Source organism: Pelobates fuscus, chromosome 5, assembly GCF_036172605.1.
Source record: "Pelobates fuscus isolate aPelFus1 chromosome 5, aPelFus1.pri, whole genome shotgun sequence".
NCBI lineage: Eukaryota > Metazoa > Chordata > Amphibia > Anura > Pelobatidae > Pelobates > Pelobates fuscus.
Genome location: NC_086321.1, coordinates 374,517,479 through 374,541,752, shown reverse-complemented (window position 1 = coordinate 374,541,752; position 24,274 = coordinate 374,517,479). Strand labels below are relative to the sequence as shown.

The following is a 24,274-nucleotide window of genomic DNA, read 5'->3' as shown; positions in this document are numbered from 1 at the left end:
ATCATGCCACTATCTACCTTGAAAGAAACTTGAATTACGCTGTTGTGGCGCTTGTTTGAAATACTGTGTTTATCTGCACTACAGAAATAAAGAATTAAAAAAAAATAATGTAAAAAAAAAAAAAAAAACTGGGACCAATTCATACAAAACACAGGCTCCGGCGCACTCACTCATCCACTGAACAGCAACTTCAAAACTTCCAGAGTCCAGGCCAACTCCTTGGATTTGCACCCCTCCCTGTCACAGGTGCCTCATTCCAGGGCCCTATTTAGCCTTGACTTGCAGGGAGCCCCAGATGAAAGTGTACTGGATTCTTTTATGCAAACCAATAAGTTTGAATGACTATCTGTTCCTGTCCAAATTAGAAATAATAAAGTTGCGTGCACGCAGAAGTAAATTCACACTGAGACACGAGGTTCAGGTTAATGAAAGAACTTCAGGAAATTTAATGGCATCTGTTAAAAAGTGGGTGCGCAGACCCTTATAAAGGCATAATTACATCACTAAAGAAATTCAAGATAACAACAAGTAAACATTATTAATTGGTTTAGGTGTTAAGTGGTTAGTTAAATTCCCTCCCTACTGGGTGTACCATCTTATGTCATTACTGTCGTCATGAAATGCTCCTCCGGATTCCAGCACCATCTTGTTAGCACGAGGAGTTCACTCGATGGGAGGGGGGCTTTGGCAGCCATTTTGAGTAGTTGGCACGTTAGTTTCAAGGTTAGTTTCTCAAGGCTTTTAGTAACTTCACATTTTATTAAGACTAGCTGCTACAATGTTTCACTCAACAGGAACCTAACATTTCCTGCTGACACACAATTTTCTATGAACAAAGCATTCTTGTAAGACTTGAACTATGAGGCCTCAGGAAGAAATATAGGGTATAGATTTATAGGGGCCTAATAATTATACAACAGAAGCTTATCCCCAAGTAAGTGGGTTAATCTCATAATAGCAGACCTTAGGCTGTTAGAGTAGGACCTGCCAAGAATGGGGTACATTGACTTTGTGGCAGGCTTATGCAGTGTATGATCATATACTGTAACTAAGCCCCCATTATTTTTGTCTAGATAAGGCGTTTAAAAAAAAAAAAAAACTATTAAAATCTGTAAGCTTTGAAGTTGCTGTTTAGTGGATGAGCATGTGTTTTTCAAGTCTTGAAAGTTAATTTTAGCTGTTAATTCAGTCAAGACAAATTTGAAAACATAGATTGCTACGGATTAACTATCCCTTAGCCTTTGCTCTCCCTCACCCCTTCCCTTTCCCATCTCTTGTTCTTCTACCCCTGACATCTTCACTCTCAGGACTTTCCCCTTCATTATTTTTCCCCTGTCAACTATCTACCTCCTAACCTCCCCTGTCACCTGTTCCCCATCAAATGTTTTTATCCCCATGAAATCATTTTTGTTCATTTCATTATTTTGTGTTGGTTAATCTGTTATTCACCAAGTAATTGGTAAGGAATTGTTACTGGGGATAAATATGCAGCATAGATTATTAACAGCACATATACCTCCATCATATTGGGGGATTTATTTGGGGATAATCTTCCCATGCCCCAAAGATGCGCAGTTGGAATTTCACTTAACCTTCGTCGATTTACTTCCTGTGACTTTGTAACTGCCTTTTTTTTTATATCTACTAAATAACGAAAATTAATAAGAAGAGCTAAGAACTCATTTTAATATATACATTTTAACCTAATGTGTTAAAGTTCCATTTTAATCTCTAGTTTATTTTTTTTTAAATATTATCTCAGTAGAATTGCTGCGACCATTTAATAACACAAACAACTAAACGTGGCATTGGTCATCAAAAGTTAGAATTCAATAAATGAATTCAATAAAGTTATTAATTCAATAAATTGAATTTAAATATTAACAGTGAGGATTCATAGTGAACACAAAGTGATTTTCAAATTTAAGGCCAGAGTAGTTGAATGAAAAGCATCGCCGACTTTGAGAATGTTTCGCGTTTGTCAATTTTGACCTTAAATTTGAAACTTACTTTCAATTCCATTTGAATTCTAACTTTAGGAATAAGAATGTGTGATTAGTGGTATTCTACCCCAGTTACTATGCTACTATCAGAAATGTTCTAATTGTTCTCTTTTGTTTTACAGCTTGGATTTGTCTTAGATACTATTCTGGGAGTTACCAATGAGGCGTTAATTCAAGCACAATGTATGTAGAAACACCGAAAAAAATAGCGAGCCAAATAATTACTAACCCCTGAAAAGTAACAAAACTGAAGTTATGACTATAAAGTGTATCCCAATGGGGAACTAGTCAGTGAGTATTGTGGACTAGATCGGTATAAATAACTCTCCTCATTCAGTGCAATCATAGGTATCAGGAAACACTTTATGGTCATCATTTTAGTTCTGTAGAAATACTCTGAATCGCGTGTTTATTGCATTTTTGTGCACACTTTAAAAAAAATTCTAATAATAAAATAAAGAAAAAAATAGCAGGGTTATTTTCTAAACTGAGAATTCATAGTGAATCTCAAATTTAAAGGGACATTCCTAAAATAATCTAAATAAAGTTGTTATGGTACCAGGAGGCCCCCAGACGCTCTCTTTCCTCAAGCACCTAAACCATTCTTGAATGGTTTAACCTCAAAGTTGTCTCCAGCGGTGATCTCCACTCCTCCCCTGACGGTATAAGACTCCTGAATTGTCAGATTTTGGAAGCACAGAGTGCTGGCAGGCAGGGATACTACTGATTGGCTGAGAGCAGTCAGCTGAAGTTCTCATCCAATCAGTGACTCCCCATTCACTAAACCGGCTTGAGAAAGGTACCAATCACCCAATCAGCAGTATCCCTGCCCAGCACACTCCGCGCTTCCTGGATATGATAATTCAGGAGCCTTATACCATCAGGGGAGGAGTGAATATCGCCTCTGGAGGCAAGTTTGGGGTTAAACCGCTCTCGTAAGAGGACGTCCAGGGGCCTCCTGGCACCATAACAACTCAATTTAGATGAAGTTGTCTTGGTACCTGCAGTGTTCCTTTCACTTTGAATTCTCTTTAGTGATTTTAGCATCTGTACTGTATTTTTTCATGAACATTTAGTGCACAAATTTCTTATCGACCACTGACAGAGGGAATAACTCTGTAAGTCCTTCTGTCAGTGGTCGATCAGAAATTTGTGCACGAAATGTTCATGAAAATATCCAGTACAGAGGCTAAAATCCCCCGTGAATGCACATTAGTGTGTTAGTGCAAACTCGTATTTTCCATGTATCATTGTATCTCACCAAGCTACTGTCTGTTATTTCACAGGTCGTAATTAGTGTGTTAGTGCAATCTCATATTTTCCATGTATCATTGTATCTCACCAAGCTACTGTCTGTTATTTCACAGGTCGTAATTAGTGTGTTAGTGCAATCTCATATTTTCCATGTATCATTGTATCTCACCAAGCTACTGTCTGTTATTTCACAGGTCGTAATTAGTGTGTTAGTGCAAACTCGTATTTTCCATGTATCATTGTATCTCACCAAGCTACTGTCTGTTATTTCACAGGTCGTAATTAGTGTGTTAGTGCAATCTCATATTTTCCATGTATCATTGTATCTCACCAAGCTACTGTCTGTTATTTCACAGGTCGTAATTAGTGTGTTAGTACAAACTCATATTATCCATGTATCATTGTATCTCACCAAGCTACTGTCTGTTATTTCACAGGTCGTAATTAGTGTGTTAGTGCAAACTCATATTTTCCATGTATCATTGTATCTCACCAAGCTACTGTCTGTTATTTCACAGGTCGTAATTAGTGTGTTAGTACAAACTCATATTATCCATGTATCATTGTATCTCACCAAGCTACTGTCTGTTATTTCACAGGCCGTAATTAGTGTGTTAGTGCAAACTCGTATTTTCCATGTATCATTGTATCTCACCAAGCTACTGTCTGTTATTTCACATGTCGTAATTAGTGTGTTAGTGCAAACCCATATTATCCATGTATCATTGTATCTCACCAAGCTACTGTCTGTTATTTCACAGGTCGTAATTAGTGTGTTAGTGCAACTCGTATTTTCCATGTATCATTGTATCTCACCAAGCTACTGTCTGATATTTCACAGATCTTACTGGGAATGCTGGAGGTGCTGTTACAAAACTTTTATTAACAGGTGTTTCACTCGTTGATGGAGTATTGTATTGTATATATGATGTAAGTCTATTTTTTTAAACATTTCACCTTTTTAATAGTTCCTAGAAATACATAAGAATCTATAATTGCTAAGATACACTGTGTTTAAATTCGAATTCCTAGTTATTATGACTTACTAAGTATATTCTTGGTTGAAGAACATTTAAGAAAAATACAATTTTCGATAAAGCTTTCCGTACATTATTCTCTATGGAAGAGCTCTGTTTAGTGACTGAATTTTATCGGTTTACAGCCCTCACTGGATGTCAATAACCCAAACATCTTAGCACTAGCCTCTGATCTAGCACAAAGAAGTTAATAAAAGCGAACTCCCTATAAGATTGATGTAAGGAATTCATTTTGGAGGGATGAGAGGAGTGTGGGAGGGGGCAAAATACATCTTTACCTGCATAGCCAAAATATTAGTTCACCTGCCCTGCACCCTAGTTGCAATATAATTAAAAATATATAAACAGAGCATATTTTTTTTTTTTTTTTTTAACAATCACCTTATGAGCATACAGCCTTTTTTTCTCCAGTGTTCTGCTTTCCCCACCTTTTAAGCTTGATCATTTTTATTTTTAATTGTTACAGTTAGTGGGCTGTGCTTTTACTTCGCTGAGTCTCTTTGACAAGCTGAGTTGAGTTTCCCCTGAGTTGAATTGTTGATACATTCACTAACAGACAGATTTTAAACTATCTAACCTATTTAGATAGTGACAGCGTAAATAGAAATACTGACATTATTTGTAAGACACCATAGCCTTCGTTTGACAAAATACAGGAGATTGCACTCACCGACCTGCCATAACCGTTACCAAACAATAATTAAAACCTACAAAACATCAATACTACTATTGCAGTCACACACACACAGGCAGACAGTCACACACACACAGGCAGACAGTCACACACACACAGGCAGACAGTCCCACACTCACAGGCAGACAATCACACACACACACACACAGGCAGACAGTCCCACACACACAGGCAGACAGTCACACACACACACACAGGCAGACAGTCACACACACACAGGCAGACAGTCACACACAGGCAGACACACACACACAGGCAGACACACACACATAGGCAGACAGTCACACACTCACACTCACAGGCAGACAGTCACACACACACACACAGGCAGACAGTCACACACACACACACACACAGGCAGACAGTCACACACACACACACACACACACACACAGGCAGACAGTCAAACACTCACAGGCAGACAGACAATCACACACACACACACACAGGCAGATACACACACACAGACACACTGACCTGCTTCTTACCTCCACATCCCGTGGAGCTCCTGGAGGCTGGTTGTTGGGGAAGCAGGGACTCCCTCCTGCTTCCTTTGCTGCAGTTACCAGGGCCCCCACGCCGCACAGTAAGCTCCGCCCCGCCGCAAAATTGATTTCATTTTTTGCTTTTTTTTTAAATCCCGGCGCCCCCTTCTCCCGTGGGGCCCCCGGGATTACAGGAGCCTGGTTAATGTTGGGACAGGGGGGCTGTCAGCCCAGCCCCAGGTGCCCGGTATCCCAGTATCTCCTGATTATGTGAAAATCGTACATTCACTAGGCTTTTCTTTTATTTTATACATTTACAGGTTGTTGTTTTTATACATTTACAGGTTAATATGTGTAAAGATACATTTCTGTAATTCTGTAGTCATTCCTAATGGAACATGTTTGCACTTTGTTCTAGTTTGTTAATAGAGCTACAGGTGAAGCATACAACATCGGCAGTGATACCCCCCCGACTCCTCCATCAGCCGGATATTGGGCTTCATTTTCTTTTACAGAACAAACTGTTACTTGGATCACAACCACAGCATTGAAGCCCAAAACAGTAAGTATACATTGGATTTGATCATTTAGTTTAAACAATGTTTGTTATATTATAGAAGATGTCTTCTGAAGCACATAAACAATATGTATATAATATAATATATAATATAATGTATAATATGTATATAATATAATGTATAATATAATGTATAATATGTATATAATATAATATACGATATAATGTATAAGATGTATATAATATAATGTATAATATGTATATAATATAATATATAATATAATGTATAATATGTATATAATATAATATACGATATAATGTATAAGATGTATATAATATAATGTATAATATGTATATAATATAATATATAATATAATGTATAATATGTATATAATATAATATATAATATAATGTATAATATGTATATAATATATATATAATATAATGTATAATATGTATATAATATATATATAATATAATGTATAATATGTATATAATATAATATACGATATAATGTATAAGATGTATATAATATAATGTATAATATGTATATAATATAATATATAATATAATGTATAATATGTATATAATATAATATATAATATAATGTATAATATGTATATAATATATATATAATATAATGTATAATATGTATATAATATATATATAATATAATGTATAATATGTATATAATATAATATATAATATAATGTATAATATGTATATAATATAATATATAATATAATGTATAATCTAATGTATAATATGTATATAATATAATATATAATATAATGTATAATATAATGTATAATATGTATATAATATATATATATAATATAATGTATAATATGTATATAATATATATATATTCCCGAAAGAGTGCACTCGGAGGACTTGAATAAACTTCAAATAAATGCTTTTATTGAGCAATAATGTGCAGAAATATGCAGTTCAGGTCGACTTTTCAGTCCAAACGGACTTTTATCAAGATAATATAATGTATAATATGTATATAATATAATATATAATATAATGTATAACATGTATATAATATACTAAATAATATAATGTATAATATGTATATAATATATAATATTATGCATAATATGTATATAATATATATATATATAATATACTATATAATATAATGTATAATATGTATATAATATAATATATAATATAATGTATAATATGTATATAATATATAATATAATATATAATATAATGTATAATATGTATATAATATATAATATAATATATAATATAATGTATAATATGTATATAATATATATATATATAATATACTATATAATATAATGTATAATATGTATATAATATAATATATAATATAATGTATAATATGTATATAATATATATAATATAATGTATAATATGTATATCATATAATATATAATATAATGTATAATATGTATATAATATATATATAATATAATGTATAATATGTATATGATATAATATATAATATAATGTATAATATGTATATAATATATAATATAATATATAATATAATGTATAATATGTATATAATATATAATATAATATATAATATAATGTATAATATGTATATAATATATATATATATAATATACTATATAATATAATGTATAATATGTATATAATATAATATATAATATAATGTATAATATGTATATAATATATATAATATAATGTATAATATGTATATCATATAATATATAATATAATGTATAATATGTATATAATATATATATAATATAATGTATAATATGTATATGATATAATATATAATATAATGTATAATATAATGTATAATATGTATATAATATAATGTATAATATAATGTATAATATGTATATAATATATATATAATATAATGTATAATATGTATATAATATAATATATAATATAATGTATAATGTAATGTATAATATGTATATAATATAATGTATAATATGTATATAATATATATATATAATATACTATATAATATAATGTATAATATGTGTATAATATAATATATAATATAATGTATAATATAATGTATAATATGTATATAATATAATATATAATATAATGTATAATATAATGTATAATATGTATATAATATAATGTATAATATAATGTATAATATGCATATAATATAATGTATAATATGTATATAATATATAATATAATGTATAATATAATGTATAATATGTATATAATATATAATATAATGTATAATATGTATATAATATAATATATAATATAATGTATAATATATATATAATATAATGTATAATATGTATATAAAATAGAGTTTCTGTGCTCATTACAAAATGTTTCAATGCAAGAGCCATCCTGTATCCTCCATACCCGGCTCAGTAATATAGAATGATATCGGCACAATATCTGATGCCCAAAGCCAACGAGGTTGGCTGGCCATTCATTTTTATGTTTGTAAGTACTTTTTTTTTTTTTTTTTAGCAGCTCCTGCTATTGTAGCCAGCTGCCATTATTACTGGGAGGGTGGATGGGTTCAGAGGAGAAGGGATAATTCTGTGCATGTATTTATACAGAGTTGTATTTCGGTTTGTAAGTTTTATGTTTGGCTGGTAAATGTTTCTATGTTATCGTATCTGTGAGTGAGTAGACAGGCTCAGACAAACATACTCAAGCATTTCGAGTACACATAGAGTACAACACGTAAGACACACATTAAAACAAAACACCTATAAAAACAAGACCGTATGTACATGCACACAAACGGAGAAGCAGCACACCCACCATTACGGAATACACTGCGTGGAGTATTTGCTTAATCAAATGGAAACACACTAGTGGGCAATGATGTGTCCTTTCCCTCTCTCTACCCTGCATGTGGCTCTCTGCACAGAATCACAAGATTCTGTGACAAAGGAAAGAGCTGGGGGAGGATGAGATTTGGACCTGTGGACCTGCGGTGATGTTGTCTGTGTGTGAATATGCTCCCTGCACAGTACTCATACAGCACATGGGTCCACTGACCAACAGACTGAGATTTGTCATTTGGGAGGCCTCTCCAGCCTTGTAACACTGTGTACCCAGTGTTACATTCTACCCAGGGAGATACAAAACTCCCCTTTGTGATCGCCAGTGAGGTAAATCCCCTGACTGCAAAGCCTGTTCAAAAATGCAAGGTCACTGGTTCAAATCCCAGCAGGGTAAGCTTAGCCCTTCATCCTTCTGAGGTTGATAAAATGAGTACCATAAATTGGGTAATCATAACATCTGTTACTATTCAGCTGCCGATTTGGTTAATTTCGAGAGCGTGTTCTGAAAAGCGCTTTGAGTCCCACTCGGAGAAAGGGGCTATATTAATTCTAGTTATTATTATGATGGATTCTTTTCACAAACTGCAGTTTTTGAGTTAGTCAGGCCCTACAACAGCCACTGGGCACCCTGTCTCTGCATATCTCTAACTGTATATGTGGGGTAACGGGTGTGTCCCAAACCTCTACCTATAACAGAAATTACAATCATTGGAAATTTAAAGGTAATTTCAAAATTTAGGCAAAAAAAAATGAATTTGTACGTTTTTGTTTTTTTTGTTATCTAAGACCTTAGTTCTGGCATTAGATTGAATCAATATTATAGACTTGTTTTACATAATTAAAAAAAAAAAAAAAAGTTCTGTAGAGATTCTGCATTTTGTACAGAATTAACTTGTTCTTTATTCTGCAGATATCGATCGATGCATCCGCATTTTCCCCTCTGTTTCCAGAGGTAAGTAAAGCTGTTTAGCAGGTTTTAGGGAGATGGGTGGATAAGTGGCCCTGAATCATTCATTTTCCTTATATTATTATGTAGCAGTATAAGAAAGATGAAATAAAGATGACAGACTGGAGAGCAGTAAAAATTAAAAATAAAAACAAGTCTGTGAAATAAACCTGATCTAATATGAAGAGCAATGAACTGACATACTGGTAGACGCAGTGCCAGCTTTGGATTTCAACAAAAAATATTTTTGATGCAAAAATTGCAATATGAAAAGTAAACATTCTCTGTAGATCATAATGTTATTAAAATTGGGCATTCAGACAGTTACAGGTTTATTTATTGAAGACTCAAATGAACAGTTCATGATGTTTCTTTTTTTCCCAAAGCCTGTATCATCTCTGGATTTGACATTATCTGTTGCCACTGGAAAGTGTACAATTCTAGAAACTGGGGCAAGCGTTAATTTAGGCATAGATGTTCTAGGAGTGTGTCCCATTTATGGAAAAGTCCTGGCTGCAGCAGTGGTAAGTACCAGTGAGATCATTAATATACACAAAAACATGAGTTATAGCATACACATCGGTTATCTCTCAGTATGGAGAGGAAAATGAAATGTGAGCCTAATCACTTTGGGGAAATATATACCAATGGGAAATACCTAATCACTTCTTAACCAACTACATGGGACTGACAGAAAATGGGGGCATTAAGTGTGAATCCAGCGTTACTCTCCACAACGCACATTAAATGGGGTACTACATTAACTGAAGTGGTGTGGGTGCACTGCCCCTGTCCACTTAGCCCTGTAGCTGCAAACATTGCAGTTTCGAAGAAACATTGCAGGGCTAAGATGGCCTCTAGTGGCTGTCTCCCAGACAGCAACTAGAGACTCTTCATGACATTTCACAGAGTTCGAGTTCGTGAAACAACACTGGACACCCATGCTGTTTTCATGAAGACTTCCAGCATCTTCTAAAACCCCATAGGAAAACATTGAGTCTAGGCAATGTTTTCCTATGGGATGAGGAGCCCAGCCCAATGCCGAGGGACATCGGTCCTGGAATTGGGTAAGTGTTTAAAGGGTTTTTAACTTTTTATTTGCTAATGGTGATGTGAGTGGGACCCTTTTAGTATTTGGAATACATATTTGTATTCCTAACACTAACGTTTTCATTGAAATTAACCAACCAAGCGCCATAACCACTACTGCACGTTCCCTACCTCCTCTCAGTGATCAGAAGAGCAAGAGGCTCCTGCTTAGAAGATTCATTTATCTCTCCTGTTAAAGCCCTTCAAGACATAGCTCAAACAGAGAGCTTCCGACTCTATTGAAGTATGTAGTGGAGGCAAGGAGCGGGCACCCAGGTAAGAAGTCAAACCATTCTAAAAGGGCACTCCTGGCAGTGTGCTGTAGTGGTCATGGTGCTTGGAGTGTTCCTTTAAAAACACCTCAGTGTTTCTTTGGACACCTCAGGTATACAGCTGGCTGGTATATGTTGTCTGTATTTAATCTCATGGTTACGTCTGATTAGCAGATCCTTCTTTTGTAATTCTTTATACCTCGAGTTTGTTGTGATCCAAGGTCCATCCCCCTTACTGCTTAATAGTTGTGTTTTTGCAAAGACCAGGAAAACATTTTACTTAGCCTTGGGTGCACGCAACCCAGAGACTCCTCTGAAAACGGTACACTTGAAAATGTTATATATTATGCTTTCACTGTGTATCTTTTATTTTATTTATTTTTTTGCTGTTTCTGTAGTCTTTTTTAGTCTGTTTCTAATTTGTATTCAGTAAAAGTACGTTTTTTTTTTTTTTTTTTTTACTAACGATTTCAAAAGCAGATATTGTGCCCCAAACTACTGCAATTCGATTTTCAATTTGCAACAAACAGGAATATTCAACAGAAAATTTAGCACGTGGGATAAGCCAGTTTGTGTAAATGGAAGTGAATAAAAGTGAATATGAAATAATAACTACGTTATTTATAAAAACAGTACTTTCTAAATAAGCCTATTACATATGTGTGTATAGAAATTAATATTACTTCATTTTATCTTACAGAACCTTGATGTGGCTGTCTCCCTTTCAATCAATAAGGGCATTGGACTTCAACTTGGTGCAGTAAGGTAATCTTGATTAGACTTCAATTTACAAAAAAAAAAAAGTATTCAGATTTTAGCTATTTAACTAATTGAACAAGCTCAAAATGTTTGTGAGCACACTTTCTAGGCATACGTTTCTCAAGTTTAGAAGTACCCTGTGGATCACCATAATTCAAATGGATCCGTTCTCCTTCCAAGCTCAATTGCAGAGACTATCAGAGCTGCAGGCACAGTTATCTTGACACCTTGAGAGTAAGATACTTGAATTCATGTTAGAAAGCAGCATATCCATTGGTTTCCACAGAGAAATGTTCCTCTGGCTGTGACAGAGGTGAAACTGCTTCTTCAAGAGGCAAAGAGTTTATGAATAAATTGCCACTTTTTGCTTTTTTCCTCCGAGTGGACAATTTACCTCCATGCTGCCATGTTTGTCTTTGGACAGTCTAATAACAGTAAGGAAGATGCATTAGAATGTTGCCGACACTTTAATGTCTAATTGTTGGTGCAATTTATTAGATTTGTTGGGATTTTTTTTATTTGTTTCTTCTTTTGCACCCTAACTGGCAAAAAGAAGGACTGCAAAAAAAGATGCAATGGATCAGTTTTCTACCATTTTCCCGACAGAAGAGTTTTGTGTTTCATTTTTTCTTTTTTTCTTTTCTTCTTTTTTTCTAAATTTGATGGTCTTCTGTAATGGAGATTTCTGTGAAAACTGGTGAAATTCCCTGTAACAAAAACTGTCACTTTCTAGATCGATTTTAGTAATAAATACTAAGTAAATGATGGAATGTAACCGTCATATTTCAGAACACTTTGAAAAATATTGCAGGAGTACCAATAATTTAGCAAACCCTCTGCACTTCAACCTTGTGCCCTCTTGACTCTACTTTTCTTTTTCTGCTCGTCTAATTCCCTTTCCTTCCTCCCTCGATTATCCCTCGATTATCTTTCACTTGCCTTCCTTAACGCTGTTTAGAGAGTACCGAGTTATGTATGTTTTCAATTTGTTAGTAATTGCGCTTTGCATGCCTCCTTCTATGGGAAAATAAAAATGTATAAAAATGAGGTCAAAGTTTTAAAATTGAGAATAATTTGGCCTTCATTCCCTTAGTTTTGTTTCTTGGTTTTTTAGAATAAACCTGTTCTCCTGAATCCTTTATTTCCACATAACAATCTTTTGACGCCTGATGAACTGTGGATAACGATGTGCTAAATCTGTCTAATTACTACATATGACCTTCAAAGAGTTAGGCATTTCTTTGGTATCTACTGATATGACTCAGGTGGCTTTTTTAATTTCTTGTGTTTTCTTTAAATTTATCTAGTAATGTGAAAATATCTGTGACATTTACAAGCGATCAATGTTCATGCAGTGATGTAAGTATATATTTACTTTTATATTATATTTACTTTTTCCATTTTTTTTACATGTGTTTGTAAAGTGGAAAAATTAAAAAGTCGAAATCTGTAATTCTTAATGTACCTCTACTCTGGAACCTCCATTTTGGCTGCCTATCAATCATTGTTACAAACTCCACTGTTTGCCCCTGTCAGTCCTCATAGAGAGCGCGTAGAGGGAGGAGGAGAAATTAGAAGAGAGGGAGAGGGAGAGGATAGAGTGGAGGAGAGGAGAGATTAGAACAATGTTTCTTATTCTCCTTTTAAAATGCAATGTGTGCCTGGAATGAACTAGATTTTGATACCAATTGCTAAATACTGCAATGCAACAACTTTATTTAATTGAAGTGGTTATAGTACCTGGAGTCCCATGGCACCATCCCTCCATTCAGTGCTAAACTGTTCTTGGCCGTGTAACATTAAATGAGGGTCTCCAGGCACCACGCAGTCCAGACCCTCTGCTTCTCGAGTCACTGCTTCTTCATTAGCCCAAGCACTAATGAGTGGCAGTGATTGGCTGAGAGAATCAGCTGTGCACTCTCGGCCAATCATAGTCACCCATTGCTGGTACAAATTGGTATGGGTAGAGCACATTGTAATCTGTACCTTAGTCATGGGCAGGGCTATTTGCTAACGTGGGAATTCAAAATGAATTTAAAATTTTAGACCAAAATAGCTGTACTGGAGAAATTTTAAGTAGGTTATTTTTGCCCTAATTTTGAAATTCACTTTGACTTATCTATTTAGTGACTAACCCCGATAGTGAATAAATCTCCAACCCCGATAGTGAATAAATCTCCAACACCTGTGAAAGATATAAAAACATACATGAAAATAGATAATAAAGAGGAACTTCCCTGCAAAGTTTATGATTTCTAGAACGTAACATTTAATATTGTCATTAAAAAGACTGTGTCACAAGGTGAAGTGGTGTAGGACATAGACCCACTTAATACAATTAAATCAATATTCTATAAAGAATTTATAGAGGTGTTAACAAGGGAGACCACACATAGTCTGTTCGGTAACCGAACACAAGAGAACAATTATCTGGTAGTGATTCCATTCGAATGCCGGGGGATATCAGACGAAACAAAGTAAAAATAAGGGAACACGTATGAGGTGTCCTATCTCCCGCGACACACACGTTATAGAGGATTTTTCAGTTTTATTCAGCAGTGAGTGCTATTTCGCCTTCAGAGTGCAAATTTTTCTAAATTCCTTCCTATAGCATCTTTCTGGATTTGAGAACTATCCGTTCGGTGTAATCTCAACTAGTTCGTTATTAACTCCAAATACAAATATACTGTGGTAAAAAAAAAAAGAAATAATAAAAATAATAAGTGACCAAAAGTATATTTGTTTCACACAATCACTTTGTTGCACTTGTTTTACTGAATTAAAAAACGGTATAAAAATGTTTTACAAGCTCCTACGTCAGTTACTTTCTTGATTTAGTTAAAATGAAATAGATTAAAAATTTACCATACATGCAATCATAGAAAAGTGCATTTAATATAGTAGTAAATATCTTATTTGCTGTTTTTGATTCTTTTTAGGCACTTCCACTTATTGAAAACATGATTGAATTAAATGTGAAAACCTACCTTGGCCTTTCAGCAGGCTGTAAGTATTTGGTCCATATACAAATCTGACAATTATTGAGTTACTGACAGGGATACTTATTAAATGAGAACTCCAAATGAATTCAAAGTGATGTGCATGTTAAATTTATCAACAAAACTTGATATATACTCAACAAAACATGCATATATACCGAGTTTAAAGCTTTTATGAAAAAAATGTTTTTTTTGTTGTTTTTTTTTTTTTAAAAGCACATTCAGAAGCGCTTGCATGCATGCTGGGATATATTCTATTCAAAGCGTAGAGAAAGTAATATTGGATGGAATGATATAGGAACATATCAGTGGAAATGTGATGAAAAAAAACACAATGTGCAGATTTCTGATCAAGGCTTTGCTAAGGAGTTTATTCAAACAAACAGAAAATGTGCAGCTTTAAAACAGAATTGCAGATTTTAAACCGATGTAACCAAAATGTCAAATATTAATAAGATTCATCAAATTATAGCAATCGTTGTCACCTGCCTCTTGCCAGTTATGTGACATGATAGAGGTGGTTATGTGAGGTTATAGAGGTAGTTATGTGAGGTTATAGAGGTAGCCATGTGAGGTAATAGAGGTGGTTATGTGAGGTTATAGAGGTAGTTATGTGAGGTTATAGAGGTAGCCATGTGAGGTTATAGAGGTAGTTATGTGAGGTTATAGAGGTAGCCATGTGAGGTTATAGAGGTAGTTATGTGAGGTTATAGAGGTAGCCATGTGAGGTAATAGAGGTAGTTATGTGAGGTTATAGAGGTAGTTATGTGAGGTTATAGAGGTAGCCATGTGAGGTAATAGAGGTAGTTATGTGAGGTTATAGAGGTAGTTATGTGAGGTTATAGAGGTAGTTATGTTATCGTTATAGAGGTAGTTATGTGAGGTTATAGAGGTAGTTATATGAGTTTATATAGGTAGTTATGTGAGGTTATAGAGGTAGTTATGTGAGGTTATAGAGGTAGTTATGTTATCGTTATAGAGGTAGTTATGTGAGGTTATAGAGGTAGTTATGTGAGGTTATAGAGGTAGTTATATGAGTTTATATAGGTAGTTATGTGAGGTTATAGAGGTAATTATGTGAGGTTATAGAGGTAGTTATATGAGGTTATAGAGGTAGTTATGTGAGGTTATAGAGGTAGCCATGTGAGGTTATAGAGGTAGTTATATGATGTTATAGAGGTAGTTATGTGAGGTTATAGAGGTAGCCATGTGAGGTTATAGAGGTAGTTATATGATGTTATAGAGGTAGTTATGTGAGGTTATAGAGGTAGTTATGTGAGGTTATAGAGGTAGTTATGTGAGGTTATAGAGGTAGCCATGTGAGGTAATAGAGGTAGTTATGTGAGGTTATAGAGGTAGTTATGTGAGGTTATAGAGGTAGCCATGTGAGGTAATAGAGGTAGTTATGTGAGGTTATAGAGGTAGTTATGTGAGGTTATAGAGGTAGTTATGTTATCGTTATAGAGGTAGTTATGTGAGGTTATAGAGGTAGTTATATGAGTTTATATAGGTAGTTATGTGAGGTTATAGAGGTAGTTATGTGAGGTTATAGAGGTAGTTATGTTATCGTTATAGAGGTAGTTATGTGAGGTTATAGAGGTAGTTATGTGAGGTTATAGAGGTAGTTATATGAGTTTATATAGGTAGTTATGTGAGGTTATAGAGGTAGTTATGTGAGGTTATAGAGGTAGTTATATGAGGTTATAGAGGTAGTTATGTGAGGTTATAGAGGTAGCCATGTGAGGTTATAGAGGTAGTTATATGATGTTATAGAGGTAGTTATGTGAGGTTATAGAGGTAGCCATGTGAGGTTATAGAGGTAGTTATATGAGGTTATAGAGGTAGCCATGTGAGGTTATAGAGGTAGTTATATGAGGTTATAGAGGTAGTTATGTGAGGTTATAGAGGTAGTTATGTGAGGTTATAGAGGTAGTTATGTGAGGTTATAGAGGTAGTTATATGATGTTATAGAGGTAGTTATGTGAGGTTATAGAGGTAGCCATGTGAGGTTATAGAGGTAGTTATATGATGTTATAGAGGTAGTTATGTGAGGTTATAGAGGTAGTTATGTGAGGTTATAGAGGTAGTTATGTGATGTTATAGAGGTAGTTATATGATGTTATAGAGGTAGTTATATGAGGTTATAGAGGTAGTTATGTGAGGTTATAGAGGTAGTTATGTGAGGTTATAGAGGTAGTTATGTGAGGTTATAGAGGTAGTTATGTGAGGTTATAGAGGTAGTTATGTGAGGTTATAGAGGTAGTTATGTGAGGTTATAGAGGTAGTTATGTGATGGTCTGTGATGTGAGTACAAGTTCCTCCCTTTTTTTTTCTTGGATCACCCCTCCTATCGTTCTAATTTCCCTATTAATTATTCAGTTTTTATTCAGTTTTAACTGCCTGAAGTAATCCTAAATCCTAGTCTAATAGGCATACATTTAATAAATCCTCCTGAAACACTGGATACATTGTATTTACTCGATAAATTGCTACTAACTTGTATATAGTATCCCTATACTGTGTCTATATACTGTACCAGATTCTTTCCCTTAATTGGCTTTTATCGTCATTGTTCTCACAAATGTCACTCATCAGCTAACCTTTATTTGTGCCAACTGCATTAAACTAATGTAGCCAAACGAAGCGCTTTCTGGAGGTGTTAATCTATTGAATGAATTTTATTCCAGGTGACATAGCGAACGTACTGCCTGAACCTACACCCTTTTCAACACCGCAATTTTATGGAAACAGACATGACAGTTACATACCAGAAGTTCACTATTATTCTGTACGTATATATATCTTTTATTTTCTATTAGGTACACATTTCATCGCATCCATTTACATCAAATTATAGTCTTGAAATAACTCAATCAAACAGTGTGAAATCTATGTGGCGAAACAGCAGAAAAGTTGTGGTTGAAAAGGTAAAAACCCTCATTCTTTGTGTGTTCTGGTTGAACCCCCTCATTGCCAGCACCCAGCTTATTTAGGATTTATCATTTATAGCTGAAGGTAGTGGTTATTTGGCAGTACTATAAGGGCTCTCAGCACAATTCCGTGTAAACAGGCTTTAAAACAAAGTAGTTTAAGAAATAATAGAAAAAATAAATATACAGTTTGTTATTTGTGTTTTTCGAAGAGTTATCTGAGCAACACTACAGCCCTCATACACATACATTACACCCCATATACACACACTACATCTCTATACACATACTACACCCCATATACACACACTACATCTCTATACACATACTACACCCCATATACACACACTACATCTCTATACACATACTACACCCCATATACACACACTACATCTCTATACACATACTACACCCCATATACACACACTACATCTCTATACACATACTACACCCCATATACACACACTACATCTCTATACACATACTACACCCCATATACACACACTACATCTCTATACACATACTACACCCCATATACACACACTACATCTCTATACACATACTACACCCCATATTCACACAGTAGAAAACCCATGCTCATACACTACACCCACTATACACACACTCTATACCCCTATACACAAACTATACTCTATGCACACACTATATGCCCTATGCAAACTAAAACCCCTGTATATATACACAAATTACACCCCTTACACACACACTGCAGCCCCTATAAACACACACAAACGCTACAGACCCTAGGTGCACTGCACTCCTTGGTTACACACACTGTAGAGCCCCTCCTGCCACATAAACACTCTCTACAGCGACAGCCACACACACAATCTCTAAAACCCCATAGATGCACACACACACTACAACCCCTAGTCACACAAACAGACCCCTTTACACATACCCTACACCATAAACATCACCCTATATACACATGCAATCCCGCAAGCAGCCTCCAAAACCATACAACACCAGAGGTAACCTCTAAAAGTATGCACAACACGATCCTCTGGTATTCCACTTTTCGGGGACACTAGAGACTGGTGACTTGCAAAGGCAATGCCAGGGCTGAATGCTTTTTCCCAGTTTGGCCCTGATTATAGATCAATCTAATAAGTGTAGAAAGCTTATTGAATCCATGACAGATTACTGCAATAGAACACTAAAATGTCTGAAATTACATTGATGATATAAATGACAGGAGGAGGGCCAGCAATGAGTTGGATTGCTCTAGAAATTATTCCAAGTGTGGGTCTGAAAACCATTGTTGTGATTGGATCCAATATAGTGCTTGGTGGTCTGTTTGTGTACTGTCCTCGCCACCATGAGGGCTATGCAACGTAGATTGAAAGAGCTTGAAAACAAGTCACAGATAACTAAAGTATTTATTATTATTTTCGCCATTTATATAGCGCCAACAGATTCTGTAGCGCTTTACAATATTATGAGAGGGGTATTTAACTATCAATAGGACAATAGGTTGAAGAAGACCCTGCTCAAACGAGCTTAAATTCTATAGGAGGTGGGGTGTAAAACAAAACAGGACAGGAGGTAGCAATCAAATAGGGTGGGAGTGAATCAGAGCTGGAGGAGAGAGTAAAGTGCTGCCCTTTAACAGAGAGCAAGAGACAGGTATGTGAGGTAGAGGTTACTCTGGGAGGCCATAAGCTTTCCTAAAGAGACGGGTTTTAAGGCACTTCTTAAATGATTGAAGACTAGGGGAGAGTCTAATGGCGGTAGGCAGGCTATTCCATTGGAATGGAGCCGCCTGCGAAAAGTCCTGGAAGGTCTTTGGTTTACCATTTAGCGTTGCACTTGTTATTTGGATTTCCTGGCTACGGATATTTGGCTTTGACTCTCGTTATTCCATCTCTCTGTTTCCCTTGACCTTGGCTCGTGTTTTGACTATCCCTGTTTGCAAAACCCGACCATTCTAAGGATTGGAATTGCAATTCTCTCTACTCTATCCTGTCAGCGTGTTAGGGTTCCCTAGTGAACATTACAGACACGTTGCAGGATGGCAGGGGAGAGGTCTGGGGAGGAGAGATATATCTGGGTGTCATCAGAATACAGGTGGTAGTGGAATCCAAAAGAGGTAATAAGTTTGCCAAGAGAGGCAGTATAAAGAGAAAATAGAAGGGGACCAAGGACTCCAAATGAGACAGGACAAGGGGAGGAGGTATCATTATAAAAGTAGATGCTGAATGAGCGCTGGGAGAGATAAGAGGAAAACCACAAGAGGACAGAGTCACACAGACCGATTGATTGAAGAGTTTGAAAAAGTAGAGCATGATCAATGATGTCAAAGGCAGCAGAGAGGTCAAGAAGAATTAATATGGAGTAGTGGCCTTTGGATTTAACTGCGATTAGGTTGTTAGTAACTTTGATAAGAGCAATCTCACTAGAGTGGAGAGGGCGGAAGCCAGATTGAAGAGGGTCAAATAGAGATGTTGGAATTGAGGAAGTAAGGGGTAAAGCCAAGTCTTTCCAGAAGCTTTGAGGAGAAAGGGAGCAGGGATATGGAAAGATAGTTAGAGGGTGAGGACGGGTCAAGAGATTTTTTTTCAGGATAGGTACTACAGTGGCATGTTTATGGTCAGTAGGGACAATGCCAGAAGAGAGAGAGCAGTTGAAGATGTGTGTTAAGGAAGGTGCAAGACAAGGGGAGAGAGATCTGATAAGGTGAGATGGGAAAGGATCGAGCGGGCAAGTGTGAGAGGAAACGAGAAACGCAGCCACCTCTTGTTTAGTAGCCGGGGAGAAAGTCTGGTGGATAGGAAAGGCAGGATCTACGTGTGGTTGAGAAAGAGGAAGGCAGGGTGGGGAGAATTATTTCCTTAGCTGTTCAATGTTGTCGGTAAAATAACATGCAAAGCTCTCGGCTGTAAGGTTAGTTTGAGGGGTGGCCAAAGCAGGGCAAAGAAAAAAATTAAAGGTGTTAAATAGACACCTGGGTTTGCGGGAGCATAAACTAATGAGAGAGGAAAAGTATGACTGTTTGGTGAGGGCAAGGGTTGCGCTGTATGAACACAATATGAATCTATAATGGAGAAAGTCTGACTGGGTGCGAGACTTCCTCCAGGAGCGTTCAGCACAACGGGAGCATATTTACAGGTAGCGTGTTAATTTAGTATGCTATGGTTGGGGCCGTGTCCTCCTCGAGGTGCATGCTTGGAGCGGGGCTGCAGCGTACAAGGCATAGGTGAGGGTAGTGTTATATGTTGAGATGGCCAGTGAGGGACAGGAGAGGAAAGGGATGGATAGCAGTTGTGAATCAATATCAACTGACAGCTGGAGGTAAATAGAATTAAGGTTCCTCCTGAGTTAAGGGGGGTTAAACTGAGGTTGTTGGGTGAGGGGGTACTCAAGAGCAAACAATAAGAGGTGGTGATCAGAGAGAGGAAATGGAGTGTTGCGGATATTAGATACTGTACATGCATCAGAGAAAATGAGGTTGAGGGTATTGCCAGCTACATGGGTGGAAGAATTTGCCCACTGTGATAGCCCGAGGGAGGAAATAATTGAAAGTAGTTTAGAGGCTGTAGAGGTCAAAGGTGGGTTTGTGATGGAATATTAGAAGAGAGGAAATAGGGTAGCCAGGCAGCAAAGTCATCAAGGAAGGTTAGAGGAAAACCAGGGGGCAATATGTAACAGCAATGTTAGCAGAGAAGGGTTTAAAAAGGGAATTGAATGAATTTTGAATGAATTTTGAATGATGGGAAAGAGAGGGAAGGGGTTATGGTAGAGGTTTGAAGGAGCAGTGAGGTGAGAGGAGAAACCCTACACCACACTTTTACATTCAGAGTGTCTTGGGTTGTCGGTAAGTTAAAAACCACCAAAGGACAAAGATGCAGGGGTAGCAGCGTCAGAAAGGGAGAGCCATGTTTCTGTTAAGGCTAGTAAATCTAGAGAACGAGAGATGAAGAGGTCGTGGACAGCAGTGGATTTTGTAATATTGCAAACAGAGCATGCATTCCAGAGGGCAGTATTGAAGGAAGATTTAGAGGAAGAGTAACATGAGACGTGTATGAGATTGGTGTGGTTCCTTGAGTTAGTATGTACAAGTAATCCAGCTTGTGGACCTTGTTCTAGGAACGCAGAAGGCAGTTAAGAGCATATAAACTGTGTTGGAGCAGGATGTACTTAGAGCGGCTTGGTCTAGTTGCTGTATTACGAGGATAACCTGTTAGAGATTTCAAAGAGTCAGAAAATGAGACAAATCGGTTGTGGATTGTGAGATGGACCACTGATAGATCAGATAGATGATAGCGGTGTGATGTGGCACCTGACGCAGTTTACATCACGAGATACGCTCCACCGCTGTGATGCTCTACTGTGCGAGGTGTATGTAAAGGAATCTGAGGATTCTGCCCTTTAATGGGTATACACTGCCTTTATGCTTTCTGTGGCGCCTTTACTGGAATTTGCGGCCTACACCACAGACCTCTCTTCCAGTGAGTTGCCTTCAAAAGATCAGTAAAAACTCACGTCTGTAGGAAAGCATATCAATTAAACTGTTAAAAGCTTCCCCACTGCACCTTGGGAGCCCAACCTGCATCCTCTCTTGCAACCGTGTCATCCAACAAACTAACCCTTCATTATAAACTTTTCTAGTAACCTACTTCTTCCTGTAAATGAAACACATCCTACCCTTACCTCTTGTGTCACTATAGCCCACTGCCTCTAGAATGTAAGCTCATTTGAGCAGGGCCCTCAACACCCTCTGTTCCTAGGCATCCAGCTCGTCTTGTTGCAAATACTTGTCTATCCACACCATGCATTGTACAGCGCTACGGAATTTGTTGGTGCTTTATAAATAGTAATAATAGAGCTTGTATGGGCGCCCTAGATATATAGCCCGATGGGGAAGCTGTAGGAGGTGACTACACTGTGGTTTTAATAAGATGAGCGTCAAATGTGGATGGATTGGAGTTCCACGCTGGGAGCTGAAATGGAATGTGGCCAATTAAGATGGTGGCAGAACTGGAAGTCTCATATCTAAAATAGGGTCACTATGAAGTCTGGGTTTGTGATGTAGTGCTGCTTTGAAAATACCATTCAGTGATGTGTTTTTCCCTCTTTTAGGGCTATTGCGGTGTGGAGTTTCCTACTTACTAATGAGCTTAATATCAAGAATCCTATTCTGCCGCCTCTGTTGCCATGGAAATTACCTGAGGAAACTTAATCAAATTACTGCTGCAAGGCTTCAATCCCAAATGTACTGTCTGTGCATTGTGTACCACAGCTAATAAATGATCGCATTGCAAATGATATTTTGATTCTTTTATTTTATTTGTTAACACGGCTTCCATGTGCAACATCCGTTCATTGGGTTCAGAACTGTTTAAAAAATGCCGCTATTTTGCCAATTCTCACAGTTATGGACAAAGCACATATTTGGGTGATACAAACGACAATATAAACATTTTAACTTAACCAAAACACAACAGTGTTAAAAATTGACAGGATGTGTGTGACATCCTCCCACCGAGAAGAAAGGACACATAAAGGTGCCACAATTCATGAGAAAACTCTCTCTCTCTCTCTCTCTCTCTCTCTCTCTCTCTCTGTCTCTCGCTCGCATTTCACTATATATAGTTACATAAAGAATAACTCAGGCTCAAAATTGCCTAATGGAAAGACGATAAACTTTTACTTACAAAGTACACACAAAAGGAAAATGGGTGTGAGGATTAACCATAACTTAAAGGACCACTATAGGCACCCAGACCAATTCATCTCAATGAAGTGTTCTGGGTGCCAGGTCCCTCTAGTTTTAACCCTGCAGCTGAAAACATAGCAGTTTCAGAGAAATTGCTATGTTTACACCGCAGGGTTAACACAGCCTCTAGTAGCTCACTGACAGCCACTAGAGGCCGCTTGCACCATTTACACGGAGTAAATCACACTTATTTGACGCTGGATGTCCTCATGGACCTCCAGCGTCAAATAAAACCCCTATAGGAAAGTATTGAGCAATGCTTTCCTATGGGCAGGTTTGAATGCACGCACGCACGCCTCTGGCCACGCATAAGAATTCGGCTCCACTCGGGAGCTGACGTTGATGAAGAAGGAGAGGTCACCAGCACAGGGGGAGCCCGGCGCTGGATTAAGGTAAGCAAATAAATGGTTAATTAACCATTTATTCGCTGCAGAATGGGGCCCTAGTCACCGTTTGGGTGACTAGGGCTCTATAGCATTAGGAATATATATTTTGTATTCCTAACTCTATAGTGTTTCTTTAAAGGGACACTATAGGCATCAAAACAACTTTAGCTTAATGAAGCAGTTTTGATGTATAGATCATGTCCATGTAGTCTTACTGCTTAATTCTCAGCTATTCGAGAGCTAAATCACTTTTATTTCTGTTTATGCAGCCCTCATCACACCTCCACTGACTGTGACTGACAGCCTGCAGAGGAAAAAAATGATTAGTTTTCAATCAGAGTTTAACTTGCTTTAGAAGTGTTTATCTCCTA

General features: G+C 36.4%; 1 protein-coding gene across 1 annotated transcript; it reads left to right on the top strand.

Annotated features, from left to right (window-relative positions):
• The first annotated feature begins 1,556 nt into the window (after window positions 1-1,556).
• On the top strand, window positions 1,557-23,063 carry LOC134612296 (uncharacterized). Its single transcript, XM_063456635.1, has 11 exons — window positions 1,557-1,619; window positions 2,126-2,186; window positions 4,099-4,187; window positions 5,892-6,035; window positions 9,693-9,734; window positions 10,115-10,252; window positions 11,790-11,854; window positions 13,156-13,207; window positions 14,788-14,854; window positions 17,535-17,635; window positions 22,881-23,063. The coding sequence occupies exons 1-11, from the start codon at window positions 1,557-1,559 to the stop codon at window positions 22,911-22,913; spliced, it is 855 nt and encodes a 284-aa protein (XP_063312705.1). The 3' UTR covers window positions 22,914-23,063.
• The last annotated feature ends 1,211 nt before the right edge of the window (window positions 23,064-24,274 follow it).

Excerpts from the sequence above, each read along its gene's own strand:
- LOC134612296 (XM_063456635.1), top strand. The coding sequence starts at position 1,557 with ATGCCCCAAAGATGCGCAGTTGGAATTTCACTTAACCTTCGTCGATTT. Across the intron at positions 11,855-13,155 it reads CTTCAACTTGGTGCAGTAAG|TAATGTGAAAATATCTGTGA; the intron begins GTAATCTTGATT and ends AAATTTATCTAG. Across the intron at positions 13,208-14,787 it reads ATCAATGTTCATGCAGTGAT|GCACTTCCACTTATTGAAAA; the intron begins GTAAGTATATAT and ends GATTCTTTTTAG.